Raw genomic sequence first — 23,910 nt, forward strand, 5'->3', positions numbered from 1 at the left:
AGTGTTCCCACTCCAAATCCCAAATGTCAACCCAGGCTGTTTTCCTTTTTGTTTAAAAGTTGCGCTTTAAACCCGAGGGGACCCGAATCCGGTTAGTTGCCGATTGCGTTTCAAAGTTTTGTCGGGGTGAAGCACTTTAGCCTCCCGCGTTGTGCTGTGAGTGTGTAACCTCCCTCCGGCCGTTGCCGCCGTCCCCGACCCGGGGCGGGCAATCAGGGCCGCTCCCGGGCACCTCCGCACCCGCCCTCTCCCCTCCCGGGACCAACTTGCGCTGCGGCCGGGGCGGCGCCCTCCGCGGATCAGTCCGCGTGGTCGTGCTGGGGGGAGCTTCGGAACGCGCCGGGCGCGGGACCAGCGGAGCCACCGCCCCACTGGTAGCGGCCGCCGGGGGGCCCCCCTGCCCCGCCTTTCCCGGCCCGGGTCCCTCGGCCACGCCCCCCGGGGAGGTCCGGTGGGGAGGCCGCAGGGGAGAGGGCCCAGCCTCCTACCCTCGCCCCGGCTGCGCCCCAGCGTCTCCATAGCGATCCTCCCGCCGCGCACCTCCGGGCCGGCTCCCCCCAGGGGCCGAACAATACGCGACGGGGCCGGGGGCGGGGCCCAGCTGGGCCGGGGGCGGGGAGAGCGCGGGCAGAGGGGGCGCTGGCGGAGCGCACCGCCCAGGCAGCAGCCTGCCGCCGGGGTCTGAGCGGCGCGGTGCGGCCCAGCCCGCTCCGGGAGCGCTGCCCCCGCCCTGCTTCGGGCCCGCCCCGCTTCCCACGCCGCCTGGCCGAGCCCGCGCTGGAACCACCTGGAGCCGCCGGGAGCCGCCGCCACCGCAGGTTGATGCGCGGCGCCCTCCCGGGACGCGCAGAGGAGCCATCTTGAAACCAACTTCGCAAACTTTCGCAAAGTGCTCTCGAAGTGGAAGCTGCGGCGGAGACCGGGAGCGCGGCCCGCGGTGTCCCCGCCGGGGCCCCCGGGGAGGCAGGGCGCGGGCCGTCCCGAGGGCCCGGCGCGGGGCGTGCGGGAGCCCTCCCCCGGCCGCGCCGGGTGGATGCGGAGCCGCGCCGGGTGCATGGATTGTGCTCGGGCGCCCGGCTCGGGCTCGAGCTCGGGCTCCGGGCCATGGCGCCGCCGCCGCCTCCTGTGTTGCCCGCGCTGCTGCTCTTGGCTGCGGCCGCCGCCCTACCCGCGCTGGGGCTGCGAGCGGCTGCCTGGGAGCTGCGCGTGCCCGGCGGCGCCCGCGCCTTCGCCCTCGGGCCAGGCTGGACCTACGCGCTGGACGCCGCGCGCACGCCCCGGGCGCTCCGGGAGCTGCTGGACGTGAGCCGAGACGGGCGACTGGCGGGGCGGCGGCGCGGGCCTGGAGCAGGGCCCCGGGGCTGCGTGCGCCTGGGGGGCCGCCCGCTGCCGCTGCTCGTCCGCCTGGCGGCCCGCGGTGCCCCGACGGCACTGAGCCTCCGCCTGAGGGTGCGCGCGCATGGCCCGGGTTGCGGCGCCCGGCTCCGGCGCAGACCGCCTACCAGCGCCGAGCTGCGGGCGCGGGCTGTGCTCACGGTGCCGGGGCCCGGCGCAGTGCTCTGCTTCCCGGCCCCCGGCGGCGGCGGCGGCGACACTGGCGGGGCCACGCTGCATTCGGCGCTCACGGCCCTGACCACCTTCCCCGCCTGTAGCTGCCCGCCGCACCCCGGACTCCGCTGCCCACGCCGATCCGTCTGCCTGCTGCCCGGGGGTTCGGCCCGCCTGCGCCTGCTGTGCGCCCTGCGGCGCGGGGCCGGCGCCATCCAGGTGGAGCTGGCGCTGGAGGCGGCCGCGGGGACACCCTCCCCGGCGCTGTCGCTGTCGCAGTCGCCGCCGACCCAGCCCCAGCCCCGGGCCGGGGCCGTGGCGGCGCGGCGGGCTCGGCGGGGCGCTGGCGGCAGCACGACCCCTCAGTTCCCGCTGCCTAGCTACCAAGTATCAGTGCCCGAGAACGAGCCGGCGGGCACCACGGTCATCGAGTTGCGCGCGCACGACCCGGACGAGGGCGAGGCTGGGCGCCTGAGCTACCAGATGGAGGCACTGTTCGATGAGCGCTCCAACGGCTACTTCCTCATAGACACCGCCACGGGCGCGGTGAGCACGGCCCGCGCACTGGACCGCGAGACCAAGGACACGCATGTGCTCAAGGTGAGCGCTGTGGACCACGGCTCACCGCGGCGCTCGGCCGCCACCTACCTCACCGTCACAGTCAGCGACACCAACGACCACAGTCCGGTCTTCGAGCAGTCCGAGTACCGTGAGCGCGTGCGTGAGAACCTCGAGGTGGGCTACGAGGTGCTGACCATCCGTGCCACCGATGGCGACGCGCCCTCCAACGCCAATATGCGCTACCGCCTGCTGGAAGGCGCGGGCGGCGTCTTTGAGATCGACGCGCGCTCGGGCGTGGTGCGCACACGGGCGGCGGTGGACCGGGAGGAAGCGGCTGCGTACCAGCTGCTGGTGGAGGCGAACGACCAGGGCCGCAACCCGGGCCCACTCAGCGCCACTGCTACCGTGCACATAGTGGTGGAGGATGAGAATGACAACTACCCCCAGTTCAGCGAGAAGCGCTACGTGGTGCAGGTGCCCGAGGACGTGGCAGTGAACACACCTGTGCTGCGCGTGCAGGCCACTGATCGGGACCAAGGGCAGAACGCGGCCATCCATTACAGCATCGTCAGCGGGAACCTGAAGGGGCAGTTCTACCTGCATTCTTTGAGCGGCAGCCTGGATGTGATCAACCCGCTGGACTTTGAAGCCATCAGGGAGTATACGCTGCGCATCAAGGCCCAGGATGGGGGCCGGCCTCCCCTCATCAATTCCTCGGGGCTGGTCTTGGTGCAGGTGCTGGACGTGAATGACAACGCCCCCATCTTTGTGAGCAGCCCCTTCCAGGCAGCTGTGCTGGAAAACGTGCCCCTCGGCCACTCCGTGCTGCACATTCAGGCGGTGGACGCAGACGCAGGTGAGAACGCCCGACTGCGCTATCGCCTGGTGGACACCGCTTCCACCGCCGTGGGTGGGGGCGGCCCTGCATCCCAGGACGCTGCCTCTGCCCCGGACTTCCCTTTCCAGATCCACAACAGCTCTGGCTGGATCACAGTGTGCGCGGAGCTGGACCGCGAGGACGTGGAGCACTATAGCTTCGGGGTGGAGGCGGTGGACCACGGCTCCCCCCCAATGAGCTCCTCCGCCAGTGTGTCCATCACGGTGCTGGACGTTAATGACAACGACCCAGTGTTCACGCAGCCAGTATACGAGCTGCGTCTGAATGAGGACGCGGCTGTGGGCAGCAGCGTGCTGACCCTGCGGGCGCGAGACCGGGACGCCAACAGCGTGATCACCTATCAGCTCACGGGCGGCAACACCCGCAACCGCTTTGCCCTCAGCAGCCAGAGTGGCGGCGGCCTCATCACGCTGGCGCTGCCGCTGGATTACAAGCAGGAGCGGCAGTACGTGCTGGCAGTGACTGCGTCCGACGGCACCCGCTCGCACACCGCACAGGTCTTCATCAATGTCACCGACGCCAACACCCACCGGCCGGTCTTCCAGAGCTCACACTACACCGTGAGTGTCAGTGAGGACCGGCCAGTGGGCACCTCCATTGCCACCATCAGTGCCACGGACGAGGACACGGGTGAGAATGCACGTATCACCTACGTGCTGGAGGACCCCGTTCCGCAGTTCCGCATCGACCCGGACACTGGCACCATCTACACCATGACCGAGCTGGACTATGAGGACCAGGCCGCCTACACGCTGGCCATCACCGCTCAGGACAATGGCATCCCTCAAAAGTCCGACACCACCTCCCTGGAGATCCTCATCCTTGACGCCAACGACAACGCACCCCGCTTCCTGCGGGATTTCTACCAGGGTTCCGTCTTTGAGGATGCGCCGCCATCCACCAGCGTCCTGCAGATCTCGGCCACAGATCGGGACTCAGGCCCCAATGGCCGGCTGCTGTACACCTTCCAGGGTGGGGACGATGGTGATGGGGACTTCTACATCGAGCCCACGTCCGGCGTGATCCGGACGCAGCGCCGCCTGGACCGGGAGAACGTGGCCGTGTACAACCTCCGGGCCCTGGCTGTGGACCGGGGGAGCCCCGCGCCCCTCAGCGCCTCAGTGGATATCCAGGTGAGCGTCTTGGACATTAATGACAACCCCCCAGTGTTTGACAGGGACGAGCTGGAGCTGTTTGTGGAGGAGAACAGCCCCGTGGGGTCCGTGGTGGCAAGGATTCGTGCCAATGACCCCGACGAAGGCCCCAACGCCCAGATCATGTATCAGATCGTGGAGGGCAACGTGCCCGAGGTCTTCCAGCTCGATCTGCTGAGCGGCGACCTGCGCGCCCTGGCTGAGCTGGACTTCGAGGTCCGGCGGGAGTACGTGCTGGTGGTGCAGGCCACCTCGGCCCCGCTGGTGAGCCGGGCCACCGTGCACATCCGCCTCCTGGACCAGAATGACAACCCGCCCGTGCTGCCCGACTTCCAGATCCTCTTCAACAACTACGTCACCAATAAGTCCAACAGCTTCCCCACGGGCGTGATCGGCCGCATCCCCGCGCACGACCCCGACCTCTCCGACAGCCTCAACTACACCTTCCTGCAGGGCAATGAGCTCCAGCTGCTGCTGCTGGACCCTGCCACCGGCGAGCTGCAGCTCAGCCGGGACCTGGACAACAACCGGCCGCTGGAGGCGCTCATGGAGGTGTCTGTTTCTGGTGAGTGGCCGGCAGGGCCCCTGCTAGGCTACCCGGAGAGCTGCAGGGACCTGCGGGGGGCCCGCCCGACGTGCCGGGGCGCATCTGGGCAGGGCCCAGGCAACTCTTTGGGGATTTGTGGCCTCCGGTTGGATGGTTGGTGCCGCGAGCTGGGGGCGTGCTCCCCGCTTAAGCCAAGGGAGTGGGAGGGGTACGGCACTGTTGCCCTCAGCATTTTTGCTGGGAGCAGGCCTGGGCTGCTTCAAGTTCAAGACCGGGGCTTTTTCTTTGGTGCTTTCCTCAGCGGGCTGTGGCTCCCGATTGTGCTATTAGAAGTTGGTCTCCACGGTTATCTTTGAGTTGTCTCATTTGCTTGGCGATGCTCTGCAGTCAGCCATCCGCCTGTCTGGAAAGATCAAAGGTCACTGCCCGCCCCACGTGCTGGATGGAAATTGCTGGATGGTTCCCTGAGTCACCCTGTAATATGGCTGGAGTTCATTCCCGTGGTGTCTCTTTTCTGTCTCCTCCAGATAATAACAATCCAGCTTATGTGTGCTCGTCTGTCTGGGAGCTCTTTGAAAAGCATAGCCTCGTTTGATCTTGGCTTCTGCTCCTGGACACGGGCTTATAATTTGGGTGTTACTTAGAGGCCTGCCCAGTTTGGTGGTGGAGCCAGTGTGGGAATCCAGCTGGCCCGCTCTGGGGCTGGAGGTGAGCAGAAGAGCAAGGTGGTCTCAGCTCAGCCAGCCTAATGCTCGGCAGCAAAGAGTTGGCGCTGCATGCTGCCGACCCCCGAGTGCCAGGCAGGACCCGTAGGGCCAGGGAGAGGGGACATATTAATAGAGGGTGTGGGAATTGGGAGACGCAGCAGCTCCTTAAGGGGGCCTGATGCAGACAGGTGACCTTAATTATGAGACCAAACTATCACCCAGAGAGGCTTGGACCTGTGGGTGTTTGAGTCAATGTTTCGGTTGACTTATTTAAACAATAAGTTATTACAACATAGTGTTACTGTGGGAGCTCTGCAAGAATTAAAAAGTTAGTTTTCTGATTTGTTTTGTTTTCACAGTGGATTATCAGTCGTTCTACTCTAAGGGTTGGGTAGCAAGCAGGTACTGTTCCAGGTGTTTGCTTGTAAGATCCGGAACGTACACGTCCAGTTTTGAAGTGATGCAGTCCCTCTCCATGGGTTTTGGTTATGCTGATAGTTTGTCTGCAGGAGAATATTTTAGGTTTTGTAGGGGTGTGCATATGCGTAGGGAATACGGAAGAGGCGCTTAGGGGAAGTTGTTAACCAGGGTTATGGGTATTCCAAGCAATGACCAGTTACAAAAAAAATAACTCTCTTTCCTAAATTCCCATTTGCATTTGCACAGTTTTGTTTCCTTATACTGCTTGAACTGCCAGATAAAACAGTGGAAAGCAGCCCGTGCAGAGACGCCTTGGCAACTTCGTGGGGTTTGATTGCACAGGGGACACGCGGGGCGTTAGCGGGAACAGTGCGTGTGGAAGCAAGGATGCTGTGTGTGTCTGAGGCATCAGGAATGTGGGCCCCCCTGTGGCAGCCGGATAACAGGGCTTAGGATGGATTTCATTCACCAGAGCGTAGTTACTGAGAGCTGGCTTGCCTACCTGGAGGGCCCCCGGCCGGGACCACAGTCGAAGGTGGGCTGGGGATCCATGCTACGCAGGGGACTGTCTCTGTGGTGTCGGTGACCCAGGGCCGGGCTCTGATCCTGCGGTGACAAAACGCTTCCGCCACTCAGGCACTGGGCTCCTGTGTGGATCCCCCCAGGAATAAGTGGTTCCCTCCCCCTGGGTTCTGATCGGATAGCAGGCAGATTTATAAACTCTTGCAGTGACACTGACACGTATCCCTCTGGTAACTGGGAGGTGAGCAGTGTCAGGATCCTCGCCTGCGAGAAGCTTCCCGAGGAATGCGTTGCTGTGTTGACTATTCCAGCGCCGAATCCTCGCTCAGTGCCGAATCCCTGCTGGGGTTTGACGTGGGCCTCTCGGGGTGCGCTACGACCCTCAGACCCCTTGACCGCTGCTGAGTGCTTGGGCGAAGCAAAAGGCCAGATGGCCGGGAACTCTCAAATCTGTGGTTGCAAACAGAAACAGAACAGGACAGAAAGGTCAGTCTTTGAATGAGCCGAGGGGGATTCTTAGGTTTTGTAAAGGGACAATGGAGAAAGCTGTAGTTTGGGACTCACACCCTGTTTTCATTGAAGTGTTATTGGCTTTTCTGGATTTACAGCCATGCCCTAAAGCCTCTGATGCATTATTACCGCCCTCGAGGTTCTGTGGGAGCCAGGCTGGCCGGGAGGGGTTGCGGCCTGCTGGGAAGGTGCTCCAGGGGAGGGCCTGAGATGGCCAGGCAGGGGGGAGGGCCCCGGGAGGGAGGGCTGTGCATGGGGGAGGGCCTGCAGGAGGGAGTGGTTCCAGAAGAGAGCCGCTGAGAGAGGGCCTGAGAGAGGGCCGGGGGACCCGGAGGGCCTTGCCTTTTGCCAGGCCAAGGGTTTTATGTGCTAGGAGCGTTTCGACTGTGAGTGGATAATACTGATGCTTTTACGTAGCCGCCCGAGAACAAACACCTTTTGAAAATGTTTTTTGAATTCGGAAATAGTCACATTCAAATAACTGCCATTTTTGGAGGACGTCCAGCCGTACAAAATGATCATTTTCTCTGCGACGGTTTTTGAATGAGGTTTAAAATTCTGTGATTGGGACCTTTTTACGGATGTCGTATAAAATCCATGTTTGAGTTTTTCAAAGTGGTACGGCCGCTAACCCCGTGGGACCCTTCAAGCACCACATACTTTTCTCTGATCTTTCTGGATGTCAGTTTTCCACAACATCGGCATTTTTCATCCAGCTGGAACATGTGTGTGCCTGTGGGGTTAGGGCCTTAGGCCACGCATTGTGGAACGTGGCTCTTAGTGGGAAACGACCCTGTGTTTGTGGGCGTTGTGCACCCATGGATGTGGGGATATCAGCACGTGTGGGGCAAGAATGACCAGTTGACACGGCGCTCAGACACGCCGGAAATGGTGCAACGCGGTGAAACGAGACCGAGCAACCTCGGGGCGCCTGTGTGGCCCAGTCAGTTGAGCATCAGACTCTTGGTCTCAGCTCCGGTCTTGATCACGGGGTCTTGAGATCGAGCCCCGCGTCGGGGTCCGTGCTGGGCATGGAGCCTACTTAAAAAAAATAAAAAAAGACTGAGCAGCTTTCTGTGGTTTACCTGGGTGGGGAGTATGTGGCATGAAGCCGTCCAGGCCTGAGGAAGCTTTAGAAAGTCTTTGCCCCGTTCAGTACAGGATCTCGCGGGCACTTTTCCGTTGGTGATTGCAGACAAGGAAGTAAAGGGGTGGCCGCTGTACCAGGCAGCGCCTGGATGCTTGCTGTTAGAGCCCTTCCCGGATCGCACGGGGAGAAGAAGGTGACCAGCTGAAGCCGTCGTAGCTCTTGAGTTGGGTTCTCAGTGACTCCAAGTGCCCCGGGAGAGTTCGGGGCTTCTCACAGCCGGTTAGCATCGAAGGGCTTTCCGTAACTCTGGGATGGTCACTTGCTAGCGTCCGTTCAGAAACACTGGCTCCAAGCCAGAAGTGTGTTTATTCTTTCACTGAGCACTTACTGTGTGCCAGGCCCTGGAGAGCCAGTGTGGCCCTGTTCTCCCGGAAGTTGGTGGGGGACAGAGGATCAGATGAACGCAGATGAACGCAGAACTGAGATCGAGGGGAGGGAGATGCAGAGAAGGGGGGGCGTGGGGACTCCGGTCATGAGCGCAAAGTGCCTTCCTGGCAGGGGAGTGGGTGTGGCGGAAACCCCCAGACCTGCGGAGGGCCGACTCTGGAGGGTTTGGTGGCCGTTCAGGGAGGTTCGAGGGAGGACCGGGTGTGTCTGAGCTGCCGGTGGGGAGGTGGCTGTAGGCGGGGAGCTCCGAGGGTGGAGGGAAGCGTAGGGGTGGCCGAGGAGTGTGGGTGGACAGGGTGGGCTCTGTGAGGGTAGATGGGCAGATGTGTGGGCAGTGATGGGCTAGATGGCCCCTGTGCCCTGCCTGCCGGGGCCTCCCCGGGCACTACCTGTCTGCACATGGCGTGATCCTGCCGGAGCGAACCGGGGCCCTGGAGGCTTGACGGCAGCTGCTTGCTGGGGTTTGAACCCATGACTTCCAAGCCATGTTCTCTCAGGCTGTGCTTTCCAGAATAAACAGACTCCGGGAGCATGAGGAAGAGGTGAGGGAGGGACGCTCACGGAGCCAGGGGTCCTTGCAGGGGAGTCAGGCCTTGGGGGGAGGACTGTGAGACCATGTGCGGCTGGGGCACCTTTGACCTTTGTCACTATGATGGTTGGACACGCAGGTCTGGGCAGAGGGGCCAGCTGGAGCCCTGCCCAGAGGTGGTCAGCATGGCTTCAGGAGTGACAGAGAGGACGACTGCGGCTGGGGGTGGTCAGTGAGCAGTCTGCAGGGTGTGAGGGCATTCGGGCAGGGGATGCGCGTGACAGGAATGGGAGCCACGGCCCGAGTGGCCTGTGGGCAGGGTTGGATCTCCGTCAGAGCTGGGACCAGAGTAGCCACACACAAGAGAAAAACTGGAGGGTCTGGGGCTCTGGGGCTGAGGGTCCCAAAATGGGTCACGGGGGGGGGGGGTCAGGGAGCCTGGGGACAGAGATGTAGCTTGAATTAACCAAAGAGAGGTCCTTGGTGGCCTCCGTGAGAGCCAGAATGGTGGGGGGCTGGGGAGCCACTCTGAGGAGCAGAGGGTAGGCTTGCAGGGGTGAGGGGGCGAGGCTGAGGACAGGGAGGTGGCCGTGGGGACGTGGAGCCTGCGGTGACCTAGGCTGGGTTGAGGGCTGGGAGGGCTTGACGGGTTAATGCGCACCACCACGCTGGCCATCGGTCACTCTGTCTGCCTGCTCAGGTATTCACCTAGTGTGGGCATTAGCACCTTCCAGGGGCCCTGGGAGCGGGGAGAGGCCTCGATGGCAGTGCGGTGCCTGCTGTGGCCACGCCGAGTATAGACGGGGCTGCCCGGGAGGGTCGCTTCTACTCCTCTTTGACTCGCAGGACCTGTGATGGGGGAGCGGGGGAGCAGGGGAGGGTGGGCGGGGGGCCAAGGCCACAGGGGGGCCTGGACTGCTGAGGGCCCGGGCAGCCCACCTCAGCACTGGTTACCTGGCGACATGAAGTCCCCTGGTGGTCCCACCTACCACCTAGAGCGACAGGGAGACTTTGTTGAAATGTGGGAAGAGCCACAGGCAGGTGAGCCCCTTGGAAGGAGGAAGGGGGGTCCAGAGATCACGTCTGGAAATCGACTGGCTTTGGTGGCTTGTTGGCGACGCCCAGGCTCCGTCCAGGACCCGGTGCCCCTGTTGGAAAGTCCACTCGGGGCCAGGTGGACGCACACACCGGTCGCTGGTGATGCCCGAGAGTGGAAACCTGTGCGGGACCGGGTCGGTGGGACGGGGGCTGCCTGGGCCTGGCAGCCGCGGCCGTGCCCCAAACAGTGTGTTGTATGGCACGGGGCCACGGGCCTCCACCCTGCCAGCACTCGGATGCAAACAGAAGTAGATTTTATCGTGTGGGGCAGAGCATGTGGAAAATATTCCTGAGTTTGGCATGATTCTTCTCCGCTCACAGCCTAGGGGGTCATAGTTTTCTGGTGTTTCTTCTTGTCCTGTAACCTGAACACACAGGTTCGCATGAAAGCCCGAGGGTTCCTAGATCCTAAAGGGGTGGAGTGAATGACCCGCTGCTTTCTGCGCCTTTGTTCTGGGAGGGTCACTGGGGTGACCTGAGGACCTGTGGCAGGGTTGGGGTCCCAGGTTGTCAGGGTCAGGGAACTGGCCTTGATTTGTGGGGGATGATGGGGACTCCGTCTGCTTTTCCCCTGCAAGCCTGGGCCTCGTGTACGGCAGGTGCTTGGCTGTGGGTGGTTTGTGGACTGAGCCCGAGGGGCCCAGGGGAGGGTCCCCCTGCGGAGACTGTGGCGGTCCTCTGCCCTCCCTCGGGGGACTGGGCGGAGGCCAACGCAGAAGACAGGACACCCCCGCCCCCCACTTTGGGTCCCTCGGTGCCTTGCTGGGGGCTTGGCCCTGGGGGAAGGTCTACTCCTATGGCTGATTCCCAGGCTTTCACTTCAGGTAAGGACTTGCGGATACCCTGGTAATCGGTTCCCCTTTTTGGGTGTGGACATTCCAGAGCTGGGAAAAGCCCATCACCAGCCCTTGATCGTTCTATCACTCCAGGGAGCGTCAGGAGACGTCCTGGAGAGGGGCCGTAATTCTTTCTTAAACACGCACACAGATACGTGTGCACCTGCACACATGCGCACATGTGGACACACATATGCACGTGGACACAGGTACACACACGCATGCACAAACACAGATACGTGTGCACCTGCACACATGCACACACGTGGACACACATATGCACGTGGACACAGGTACACACACGCATGCACAAACACACAGATACGTGTGCACCCGCACACATGCACACACGTGGACACACATATGCACGTGGACACAGGTACACACACGTATGCACAAACACAGATATGTGTGCACCTGCACACATGCACATGCACACACGTGGACACACATATGCACGTGGACACAGGTACACACACATACACAAACACGCACACAGATACGTGTGCACCTGCACACATGCACACACGTGGACACACATATGACATGGACACAGGTACACACAGGCATACACAAACACACACAGATACGTGTGCACCTGCGCACATGCACACACGTGGACACATGCACGTGGACACAGGTACACACATGCATGCACAAACACGCACACAGATACGTGTGCACCTGCACACGTGTGCATGTGCCCGTGCACACACACGTGGACACATATGCACATGGACACAGGTACACACATGCATGTACAAACACACGTGTGCAAACACACACACAAATACGCACATGGACACACAGACACACAGACACACGCAGTTTAACTGACCACTTTGGAGGCAGACTGTGTAGCATAAGCGTTTGTTCCAGCCACCCTGACCTGACACACTGCGTCAACCTTTGCAGCCGCGGTGGGGTCACGTTGGCCGGTGTGGTGATCCCTCGGGGCGGGGACGTGGTGCTGGGCTTGAGAGTGGACCATGGACCACTGACCTCCCCTGAATGGGGTTGCGCTAGCCTTTAGTATAAGGTCACGGCCACTGGACATGGGACGTCCAGCCTGTCCAGTGCCTGGCCGGTCCTCCACGGGGGCTGTAGGGGCGGCCTCCGTGGCTGCTTTCCGTGGCTGCTTTCCACAGCTGCGTCCACAGTGGGCTATCGGCGAAGGTGAGCAGCAGGCAAGCCCTGGGCTGGTGTGCTTTCTGCGCCGATCTTGTGGGACAGGGGATAGTCCCTCACCTTCCAGGCGAGAAACTGGTGGGAAAGGACGCATAGCCTGCTTTGTCATTGTGTGGAAGTGTTAGAGGGGACACGAGCCGGCCAAGCCCCCGTCCCTGCCGTCCCCCTGTGTCGGATTTTCAGGCCTGGCTCCTAGCAGCCGCGGAGTTGATGGCACAGCTTTGCTCTCTTGGGGTGTTTGGATTGTTCCCGACCCCCCAAGGTGGCCCAGGGGAGGGGGGCTTCCTGGCCTTGAGGGGCCCTACTGGCTTTCCCAGGTCCCACCCTCCCTCCCCCCTCCCCATGGGGCACTCCTCGCCTGCACATGGAGCGGGTGGTGGAGGGCTCTGTGCCTCAGTTTCCCCCGGCACAGGCTAGCAGAGGTCATCTGCAGGGTGTGGTGAGGGTGCACGGGGGATGCGTGTGCTGTCCGGACGTGGCAGGAGTGGCTGGCCTCTCCGCCCATCCCCTTTCCTGTGGCCTGACTTTTCCTTCTGGCTGTTGGTTGAGCAGCTGCGAGGGCGGCTGTACCGCCTTGCGGAGCCTTTCCTCCTCTGTGTCCGTCTGTCCTTCCTGCCTCTCCCCCTGCTTCCAGCATGCCGGCGTGGTGGAGGAGGTCTCTGCTTTGGAGGGGGGTGCAGGGGTGCCCAGGAGAGGGGCTCACAGCGGCAGGCTCACGATAGTCCAAAGGTGGAGGCGCCCGGTGTCCCCAGCAGATGCGTGGATGAGCAGAAGAGGCGGGTCTGCGATTTTGTTCAGCCCTGAGAGGCAGGGAGGTGGGGACCGTGCCACCACGTGGAGGAAACATCAACCCCTCGTGCTCGTGAGATAAGCCAGACGTGCGAGGACGCGTATCGTGGGAGGTGATGAGGATCCTAGGGTGGGGGCTTTCACGCAGCCCGGCACCAGCGTGGCCGCCGGGGCGGGGGGAGCGGGAGCAGGAGCCGGTGCCTGATGGGGACAGGGTGTCGAGTTCCGGAGGCCCATGGGGGTGATGGTCGCAGCGGCGTGAAGGTGCTTCATGCCACTGATCTGTATGCTTCAGCGTTTTAAAGTGTTAAGTTTTGTGTGTATTTTACCACACGCGCATGCACGCACACACACGCACGCACACACGCGCACACACACACACACACGCACGCACACACAAGCTAACGAAACGCAGCCGTTCTGAGTGGTCAGGGGCTGGACGTGTGGGAGCACGTGTCCCTGCCTGTGGCTTCAGACGCTTCGCTCCCTCCGGAGCTGAGCGGCCCCACCCGGCCCCTTCTGTCCTGTCCTGGGCCCTCCTTCTGCGCTTCCGAATTCTCCCTGGCGCCCTGACATCGCCAACAGCCAAAGGGGCGGGTACTTCAGTATCATTTTTGTGTCTGCACATGTGTGAAATCTCTCTGGTGTTTGTGTGTTAAAAGCTGCACGATGAACACGTACCTTGTCTTAAAAGCCCTGGTGAGAGGAAGGGTCCTCGGGGCGCTGGGTGCGCTGGGACCCCAGTGCCCTGCAGCCCAGCTGGCAGGGGCAGGGAGGTAGATGGGCTGGGGGCTGGGATGCAGGCCCGAGCCCACTGCTCTGGGGAGGAGGCCTGCGAGGGTGCGGGCCAGACCGCTGTGCGTCCTTGCACACGGTGGGGCGGGGGGGGGGGGGGCGGTGCTCGGCTCTCGCCGCCAGCCTCACCCCGTCCCCCGGCCCCCTCCCCACGTGACCGGATCTTGGGTTCAGTACCACTTGGTCCATGCACAGGTCTCGGTGTATTTTTAAGCAGCTGGGCTTGATCTTTCTCCTCTTTCATTTTCATCGAGGTGAAATTGGCCACGTTAAAGCGTACGGTTCTGTGGCATTTGGTGCAATCACAGTGATGCACCGCCGCCACCTCTGTCCCTTAAAGCCCTTTCGTCACCCCCAGGGGGGACCCTGGACGCGACCCAGTCGCTCCCCATTCCCCAGCCCCAGCCCCTGGGAGGAAGCAGCAGTCAGCTTCCTGGCTCTGTGGGTGCCTGAGCCACAGACTCACACCCCTGTGTGGGCTTTCGTGCCTGGCTGCTTTCACCCAGCGCCTTGCCTGGGGCTTCGCCCGTCTGGTGCCCACGTCAGTGCCTCACTCCTCTTCATGTCGGCTCTTTCGAGCTAGCGACCTGGGACACCCTACCACGGCCACCAGACTGCCAGAGGACAGGTGACGTCTGTCACCAGAGGTACCGGAGCAACCTCGGAAAGCCAGAATGTTCCCTGGGAAAGGTGGGGGGAGCGGTTGTTTGGGATCACCGCACACGGTGTCAGCTCCGCGGATGATGCCGAGAGGTGAGGAGCAACACTTACCAGGGTCACCAACGCGCACGCCCTCTGTCTGTAGCTTTATAGCTCCTGGGAGAGGAGGTGGCCCGAGTGAGAAGTTCCAGAGTCTTCCTCAGAGGGATGGCCCTAGGGAAGACCTGCCTCTTCCAGCTCCCAGTGGCCCCAGGAGTCTTGACCTGCCCTGGCTCACCCCAGCTAGGCTTCCGTTGTCACGTGGCCTTCTCCCTGTGTGGCCTGTGTATCTTCCCTCACGTTAAGGACACCAGTCCTTCTGAGTTTCGGGCCCACCCTCCTCCTCTCTGACCCCATCTGGATTTATCTCTCTCTCTTTCTTAAGTAGGCTCCGTGCTGTGCCCAGTGCGGGGCTGGAACTCATGACCCTGAGATCAAGACCTAAACTGAGATGAAGAGTCAGACGCTTACCTGACTTAGGCGCCCCCTTAATTTATATCTCCATTACATCAGCAAAGGCCCTGTTTCCAAGTTGGGTCACACTCACAGGTACTGGGGGTTGGGACTTCAACATATGTTTTTGGGGGACACAGTTCAACCCGCTACAGCACCTGTCTGCCCGTTCAGATGCGTAGCTCTGACGTCTTTGTTTTCAGGGGGATGACGGAGCTCTGCTTTGGCCGTGGGACCCACAGTTTGGCCGCCAGAGCGGTCTCCCTGACTGCGATGCCACGTGGCCCATCGGGATCCTTCTCCTTTGTCCTCTTTTCCCCTCGGACTCTTCCCCTGAGACCGAATAGCGCACAGGGTAGGGTTCCCTGTGGTTGTGTTCACACGGGCTCCCCACTGCCCACATCACCGGGGGGATGGGAGCGGCGTTGGGCTGGGTGCTCACGCCTCCAGGCGTCACTCAGGAAGGAGCGGCGTGCGGTGCGCGTGCGCAGTAGGAACCAGCAGCACCGAGACGCGGGGCAGGTAGGCATGGTCTGAGATGACAGCACACCCTGCCTTCCCCCCTTTGCGATGCCACGTGACACAGCTGTGGGAGGTACCTTTCAGTTTAGCTCTCTCTCCTAAGCATGGAAAATTCTCTAATGTGTAATTCAATGTTCCCCAAATCTTCAAAGAGGAAAGAATGGAAAATATTAAGGTTTATTGTTCTGAGCCGTTTCCTATGCATCCGGCACGTGGCCGTCGGGGGTCAGGGGTGTGTGCGTGTGTGTGCAGGGCAGGAAGTCCAGGGATGAGTTAGAGCGTGCTGGCCGGGGTGGGGGGCGCACGGTGCAGCAAATAGGCCCGAGAAAGCAGGCGGGGCTGGGGCCGGGGGCCGGGGTGGGGGGCACATACCTGTGGCTGGGTTCTGCCCCCGGACGGTGCCACTTATCGCCAGGTAGAAAGAGACAAGTGCTAGATGAGTCTGTTTGCGGGGAGAACCAGCCTGGGGCGGCCCCGGAGGCAGGAAGCCAAGGGCTTCAGGGTCGGGACAGCTGTCCGAGAGTCCCCGGTTTGCCTGGGAAATCCATTGTTTGTGGTGGGGATTCTATTTTCCCTCCTCTTGTTTGTGCTGCCCATTGGCCTGGCGTTTTTTGAACCAAAAGCGAAGTTGGAACAGTGTGAAAGCGGGCCCAGCTCCTTTCCCTGCAGCCGGGGAAACTGAGGCAGGGGAGCCCATGGAGGGGTTTTCCCCTGTCTGTGCAGTGGCCCATCCGGAGAGGGCCTGCCTCAGCCAGGACATTCTGGATTCTTCCACAGAAACAGCATCTCGACATCTGAGCTGTTGGAAGCTGATAACCCAGCCTCCGAGTCTTCGCCTATAACCACTGCTTAGAAAGACCGAAAAGAGTGTCTTATGGCGAGCCTGGCCACACAGATTTGGGTGGGAGCCCGGGGGTCAGCGGCAGGTGGATTTGGCAAGCAGGGAGAGACGTGAGGTCGTTAGTGCCCCAGCTTCCTGTCCCAGCCCTCGGGGTGTTGCCTAAGTTTGGAAAACTGTTTTTACATGCCACCACTATGCACCCTGGTGAGAGCCCGAGAGAGCGGACTCTGCTGCCCAGGGGGCCGAAGGAGCACGCGGGAGTGGGGGTCTGGGAAACCCCCGGGGTGTTGACGGGGCCAGAAGGGGCTTTGAAAGCGTGTCCTGTTTGGTTTGACGAGATCAGACTGGGGCCGCAGTCCTGTGATGTTCCATGGGTCGTGTTCCGTGGGTCGTGTTCTGCAGGTTGTGTTCCGTGGGTCGGCTCCGCACACTCTTATGGGAAACGTCGGTCATGGCGTCCGGGAACGCGGTGCGGCCCACAGCGGCTGCATTTCCGATCCCTGAGGCAGGCGTGTTCACTTGTGTGTGTGACGGGTCACTGCACACATGAAATGCACCTGTTTAGCCATCTCCAAGTGGACATTCACTCAGCCTGCACCACCATCGGTGCTGTTAAGTTCCAGAAATTTTCCTACCCCCCAATTGTATGCTTTTTGGTTTACTTTGTTGTTATTTGAAGAGGTGTGGTCAAAGGACAAGACTGATCTACGCCAACGGATCGAGATTGGCTGTTTTCAGCAGTGTAGTGGGTGCCTGTCTGGTGGGAAGGGAGGCGGGTGTTCACCCTCATTCTTGGAGGGCGTGGGGTGGTGCGTGCCAGGACGGGGGGCTGTAGGGGCTGGCCGTAGCCAAGGGCCAGGTAGGTCTGCCTGTCTGCAGAGGGACTGAACCTGGAGCTTCTGCCTCAAGGGCCAGAAACACAACCTTGGGGTCTCGCCTCCATCCGTTGCGTGCTCAGCTGGCACTGGGGTTCCTGGCTGGCCCAGTTTGCTGGGGCCCCGAGGGGCTTCAGAATGTGGGACTGCAGAGGCGCCTGGGTGGCACAGCGGTTAAGCGTCTGCCTTCGGCTCAGGGCGTGATCCCAGCGTTATGGGATCGAGCCCCACATCAGGCTCCTCCGCTATGAGCCTGCTTCTTCATCTCCCACTCCCCCTGCTGTGTTCCCTCTCTCGCTGGCTGTCTCTATCTCTGTTGAATAAATAAATAAAATCTTTAAAAAAAAAAAAAAAAGAATGTGGGACTGCAGTGCTCCGATGGGGAAAGGCCTGGGCAAAGCAGGCCGGGTGGGTTTCCTTGCTGTTACCTAGCTGGACGGTGCCTTGCACATGATGCCCTGGACTGCATCGGAGCCCTGGGCCTTCAGTCCAGGGTGCTGCCAGTGGGCGCTGATGGGGGGGCCCCTTCCGGAACCGCCAGACTGTCCTTGGTCCCTACGTGTGGCTCAGCCCCCATCTTCTTCACCTGGGGCCCTTCCACCTGGACTGGACAGATAAGGCTGGGCCTGAGGTTTTAGTCAACCTTCACATCCTGTTCCTAAATAGAATTCTGCCCCCCCGCCCCCCAACATCTCCCTTCCCAGAGCCTCAGCCGTGGATCTGTCAGCACCAGCTTGGAGACTTGGCTCCGAGGTGGAGTTTCCTCCCAGTGAGCTCCTGCACTGGAAGCCCACCCGGGTCACCTGGGTCACCGGGACCCTTCCTTCGGGTACTTGTTCACGGGCTGGATGCCCGGAGGCGGCCTGGAATTCAGGGTGCCGGCTCCTGCAACCCCTGCAACCTCCTTGTCATCTTGTGAGCAGCCCTGCGCCCCGCTGTCCCCATCACCCTGTGCAAGACCTTGCCCTGCCCTGGCAGCCTACTCTAAGCCAGGTGTCCTTCCTGTGACCTTCTGGCAGCCATCAGCATCCTAGAGCTTGGCCGGTCCGCCCACGGGCTCGCTCAGTAACACCTATGTGCTCTGCACGGGTGGGTGAGGCCAGTCGGGTGAGCGTGCATCCCGGGGCGGGGGGTTAGTACTTCACCCAGGAAAACCTGACTCTCCGAGGCATTCTCTAGACTCTCCGGCTCTTCAGAAACTGGGTTTATTAACCAGATGAACCAGGCAGCGTCCGCTGGGGAAACAGCCTCCCGAGGGATTTCGAGCAGAAAGGGATCTGAGGGGGAAGGAATCAGGAGGGAATTGGGGCTGGAGGAGCAAAGGGGTGGCTGCTGCCACCTCTCTCCCCTCGGTCTCCGCCTCTGTGCCCTGGGCACAGGTGCTGTCACCCTCTCTGGGCTGTCCGTGCCCCCCAGGGCTTGGACTAGGTCAGCAGAACTCTCCAAAAGAGATCTGAGTGAGAAATGAAAACACCCCAACCCCGTGCCCTGGGGACGGCAGGGGCAGGGCTTCTGCGGGAGCTCACAGGGGTGCAGAGCCGAGAGCTGAGTGTGGAGGTATCTGTGTGGGCCCCCCGTACCACGGGGTCGTGCATGTGATGGTGACCCCGAGTTCTGAAGGCGACACGGGCTCTGGTGTGGGGCTCGAGTGGGTGCCAGGAGGCCCAGAGCGGAGCGGGGTGCTCACCTGCCAGGCTCGAGGGCTGCGGGTGCAGGCAGGCATCCCTGGGTGGGCGGGGGCTCCGGGCTTTTCCTGTAGGGACTCGCGCTTGCTGGAGGCGTGGGGGTGACTCAGGCGGTGAGGCCGGGGCCGTGGCTCGTTTTTCTGCACAGCCGAGCTGTGAGCCGGCTCCTCGCTCGGACCCCACAGGGCAGAGGGACTTCTGCAGGTGCTGCCGCTCTTGACGCTGGGAGGGGGACGCTGGAGGGAGCGGCCTGGAGAGTGGCCATCGTCCTGCCTCCCCCCAGGGATCTGCTAATGACCGATGCCCATGGGGTGTCCTTGAGCCATATGCCCCCCCAGGACTGGTTCTCTCTGACTCGCAGCCAGGCAGGGCTCAGGCCTTGGGATCAGAACGTGGACTGGGCCTCAGAGAGGGGACTGTTTCAGGGTGGGGGCTTCTGTGTCACGCAGGTTAGCAGTTCACGTGTGGCTTAACTAGGACAGGCAGGCGCCTCCCTAGCTGGCCCCTGGCACTGTCATCTTGGGGTCTCAGTCCCCCCTCCCAGGTGGTGCGGGGTCCTGCTGGGTGGGGGCAGGTGCGTCGTCAAAGTTCCGTCCTCAGCGCTGGTGGCTGGGAGGTGGGAGAAGGGTAGAGGCACCAAGGGAAGCGCTGGGACAAGCTGTGAGTAGGACATCTGCATGGTCTTCATGTGGCTTTCGATGTTCGATTGAGCGTTCGTCGAGAGGTCTGTGTGCGGGTGAGTGTGCGCGGGATGGACAGACGGACAGGATGGAAGCGTGCTCCAGGCCACGGCCCGCCCTGGCTGGTGTGCAGGGGGTGGGGGTCCAGCCGAGCAGCCCCCCAGCCCCCCTCGATGATCTTTGCTCCTGACGATTTAAGGGGAGGGTGTGGCAGCAAGTGTGCAAGCTGGAACTGCAGTGAGTGGGATCCCTCCGCGTCGGCGTAGACGTTTTGTGGAACTGCTGCGGACCTGTCAGTGTGGACACGGGTGGGGCTGACCCGGGCTTCCCGAGAAACCTGACTCAGGCCCCTCTGTGTGGGAATGGTTCTGAACGTGGATTTTAGCTTCTTGCCGATTTACAGACTGTCCTGCACACGGTTCCCCTCGTACCGTCTGATTTACGGAGGATTAAAATCGGCAGGGAGACCCTGCGGTTCCTTGGAGGCGGGGGCCCCGGGCTCGGGGCGGGGATGTGCCAGCTCAGGGACCTCAGGGCGGAAATGACTTGTCCTTCCCCGAAGGCAGCAGGATGCCAAGCGTGTCATGGCAGAAAGAGTTGATGTTGGGAAGAAAAAGGGAGGAATCCGTCACTCCACAGTTATGTGGCCCAGGCAAGGGGACACGTTCATTCAATGCCTGGGCTGAGTTTCGAGAAGGGAGGCGGGTAATTGGATCTAATTATCCAGAGACGCTCGCAGGGCTGGCAGCGCCTGGACGCTGAGGGCGCCCAGGGCCCCCCGACCCTCCGCCTGCCTGCCCGCTCTTCCCGCTCCCTCCGCCCTGCGCCCTCAGTGTCACCTCCGGGCTGCCCCATCAGGCCTCGGGGGTCCCGGGGGACTGTGGCCCTGCAGAGTGTCAGCCCCACTGCCCCGGGCATCCCAGGCCCTGGCATCTCACGGCTCTCGGTGCTGCAGATGCCCCGCCCGAGGTGAGGACATGGTCAGTGTTTTTTGAATGAATGACCGAAAGCATATGCCAAAGAGAGCACAGTTAATATTGTGTTACAGGATAGAACAAAAGGAGAGGTTTACCCCAGGTCCCGCTTGCCTGGGGGAGCCGTGACACTGTGACCAGCGGTGGGCTGTGTGGACTCTCAGGACCCAGGAGCGCCCTGGGGGTGTGCCTGCTTGTGCTGGTCGCCTGCGTTTTTTTCTCTGTATTAATCGTATTTTTGAAAACAAAACCAACAAGACTGCCAAGCAGACATATCACGAGGAAGGCCAGCACCATCTATTTTTAGTTTTTTAAAGCTTTATTAGAGGTTATTAATAGAAGTTGGTTTTCAGAAACAAAAACATGTTTGGTTCGTTCACAACGAGAGGCATGCTCATTCTAGAAAGCTCTAGCAGTACAGAAAAGCATAAGGGAGAAAGCAGGAAATCACCCCAAACCCTAAGCCCCGACAGAGCAAGTCCTCACTGACCTTTTGGTTTAAGTCACGGTTTTTCCTCTGCGCGTTCGGACCTCTCCCGTGGCCGTGGCCGTGTGCTTGCCGAGAGGAAGGTGGCTTTCCTGCTTCTCAGAAAGTGACCCTGGGGCTCATCCTGGATGGGCCACATGCCTCCCTCCGGCCCTGGCGGGCAGGGTCGTCACGGCGACGGCCCTCCCTGAGCCTTCAGGGGGCACCTCTGGGGGGGGGGCACTGAAGGGCTGTCCCTTTGTCCCGGGACAGCGGGCCCTGAAGGATGGTTTGTGTGTCCGGCTCACTTTAATTACCTTGGAGGGACGCCCCAGGAGGGGGGCCCCAGTCCCCTTGGGATGAGCCCGGCAGCCAAGGCGTCTCTTGCTTAAAGGTTCAGGCTTAGATCCCTCGCTTTGAAACAGTCATTAGGTTGTTTCACAGCAGAAGACCTTAGCTGCTGTGGCTTCACTTCAACGGACGGGCCAGAGGTAGCCTCTGCGGACAGCGCCCGGAGGCCTATCCCTGCGTGCTGGACGGTTCAGGGCCAGCCCGGCTCACTGGTTACACAGCCAGCTCCTGTGCGTCTCTGTGTCCTGTCACCCACTGCCCTGGAAGGGACACGTTCCCTCTCCCGGGCTCCCTCTCCTCCCTGGCCCGGGTGCTGCACGTGAAGAGGGGCCTTCCTGGAAGAGGCGGCAAGCTCCAGCTTGGTCAGCAGTGTCCCCTGAGAGGGACGTGGTTGGGACTGAATGGAGGAGAGGAGGGCTCCGGGGTCCTTCACGCCTCCTTGGATGGGCCACATACTCAACAGACAGCCTGCTGTGTGCGGGTGAGGACCAGCCCCTGGGCTGTCCCCTGGTCAGCCCCCAAAGGTGGCCCTCCCTCAGAGGGCTTTCCCTGCACCGGCTCCCTGAGGCCAGCCCCTCCCCAGGAGCCACAGAGTTCCTCTCCCTGCCTCTGTCCGTCCCCAGAGCAGGCCTGCCCCCCTGGGCGGTGTTGACATTTGCGTCTGGGGCGGTCTCTGTGGCGGGGTTGGCCCCACCGTGGTGGGATCTGGAACAGTATCCCCGGCCTCCACCCGCTATGTACCAGTCACTGCCCCTGAGTTGTGACAACCAAACATGTCTCCAGACGTCACCACGTTTCCCCAGCCCCCCTACACCGAGATGACTGCCCTCGAGCCAGGCAGCCCACCCAGAGGCCAGCTCCAAGTCTGTCGGGTCACCCTGTGACTCCTCTGTGCCTGGCCTGGCCCCCAGCACTGGGGGCCCCCAGGAAACCTGTGGGGTCACGGTATGTATGGTCTGGTGGGTTTGGCCTGGGACCGGTTGCATTACGTCAGTGCAGAATGGTAAAGCACCAAAGAGAGGTCCAGCCCCGGGTCCCGGGTCCCAGGTGGAGACACTGGCTCGGCTCAGCCCAGCCCCACCTGGCTGTATGATTTGGGGTGCCCATCACCCTCTCTGAGCCCCAGTCTCCTCGTCAGTAAAGGGCTGTGATGAGTGTCCCTGTGTGGACATCATGAGTACATGGGTCCCGTGTGTCCTGTCCCTCCTGTGCCCCCGTCTCATCCCTGTGATGGAGGACAGCCTGGCTATGTTCAGACTGCCAGGACCTGGCCCGGAAACTTGCTGCCCAGCGGGGTGTCTACAGCCTCCTGGCCCTCAGCCCCTCCTCACCCACTGCAGGTCCTGGGGGCACTGCTGACGGACCAGGGCTGGAGGGGGGTGCCAGACGCAGGGACAGGGCACCCGGGAGCCGTTTCACATTAGGATGATGCCTTTAAAATGGAGCAGAGAAGACGCTGGATGCTGGCTGTCCTGCCTGGACAGAGGCTGTGGTGGCAAAGTGAAGGGAAACGACACCGGGAGAGCCCCGCTGTTCTGGAGCCTTCCGGGGACACAGAGGTTGTCCTCACGTTCTCCGTGTCCCATGCGGCTGGGGGAGGCAGCTGATGCCCGGCTGGCCTGCCTGGGTCCCGTCCGTGTCCCAGGTCCCCAGACGCAGGGCCGGCTCAGCTCCCAGGGCACACTCAGTCGGCGGGGTCTTCCCAGCTGCCCCGGGGGGCAGGTGCTGTTTATAGATTGTGGAACATACTCAGTCCAAGATCGGACGTTTCTAAATTTCAGCCAAACCGAGGCTCGTGTGGATCCGTGGAGAGAAGCGAACTCTGGAACCGGGGCCAGCAGGAGAGACCCAAGCAGGCAGCTGCGGTGGGGAAGGGGGGCCGCGGTAGGGGCGTCAGGGACACTCGGAATTTGGCAAGTAAGCGATGTGCTTTAGGGAGGAGAGGGGCCCATGCATGTGAGAAATGCCACACGACGAAGGCCCTTCCAGGAGGGCTTGGAGGGGCTGGCAGGGGCCGTGACACCAGCAGGTGACAGGTCTGACCCGACAGGTGCCCCGCTGCCCAGCTCCCCATGCACAAGTACTTGTGAGCGCGTGCCCTGCACTGAGCGGGTGCACCTGGCCTGCCTTCCAGAAGCTTCCATCCAGGAGACAAGTCAGCGAGGTGACTCCTGGTCTCCCCTCAAACTGCGGCGGGCACTGGGAGCTTGACAGACCCCGCCCCCCCGCAGGCCTTCCCGGGGCCCCTGGCTGCTGCCCAGAGGGTGTCCATTGGCGCTGGATTTCCGGTGTTTGGAAGTCGTGCCCTGTGTGTGCACAGTGCATCCAAGCGGTGCAGACGACCGAGCGGGAAGCCCCCGCCCCAGCCCCTGTTCCCCGTTACCCGGCATCTTGCAAAGAGATCTTGGCGTCTGGCTGCACGTGGACGGTGGCACAGAGATTGGAGTCAGAACACAGCTCCTGGTTTTGGCCAGTCCGTGTGTCGTCAGCTTGGCGCGGCGGCTCTGTCTCACTGGGAGCCGTGCGCCCCGAAGGCTGTTCTAGAACCTAAATGTTGATGTTCTAGGAACATCCTCCCTGAGGAAGGGGCCTCGGAAGAGGGTGAGAATTCCAGGGGGTAGGACACCTGTCTGCACTTGCGGGGACTTGGGTGGGGCGGGGGACAGAAGGGCTCAGCGGGCCCCCGTTAGCTGGACTCTGGATGGTCTCAGATCTGGGAAGGGAA

The 23,910-nt window shown here is 61.8% G+C and overlaps 1 protein-coding gene across 2 annotated transcripts in view; it reads left to right on the forward strand.

Annotated features, from left to right (window-relative positions):
• Window positions 1-571: 571 nt before the first annotated feature.
• Window positions 572-23,910, forward strand: part of CELSR1 (cadherin EGF LAG seven-pass G-type receptor 1) — a 134,197-nt gene continuing 110,858 nt past the window's right edge. Inside the window, exon 1 of one of the 2 annotated variants that reach the window (XM_087868610.1) lies at window positions 572-4,726. In XM_087868610.1, coding sequence (XP_087724736.1) covers window positions 1,105-4,726 — 3,622 coding nt within the window. In that variant the 5' untranslated portion in view covers window positions 572-1,104. The remainder of the gene's footprint in view (window positions 4,727-23,910) is intronic. The other variant, XM_087868609.1, reaches the window with a different exon arrangement.

This window comes from Ursus americanus, chromosome 17 (genome assembly GCF_024610735.1).
Source record: "Ursus americanus isolate L20-20 chromosome 17, mUrsAme1.1.p, whole genome shotgun sequence".
Taxonomy (NCBI): Eukaryota; Metazoa; Chordata; class Mammalia; order Carnivora; family Ursidae; genus Ursus; species Ursus americanus.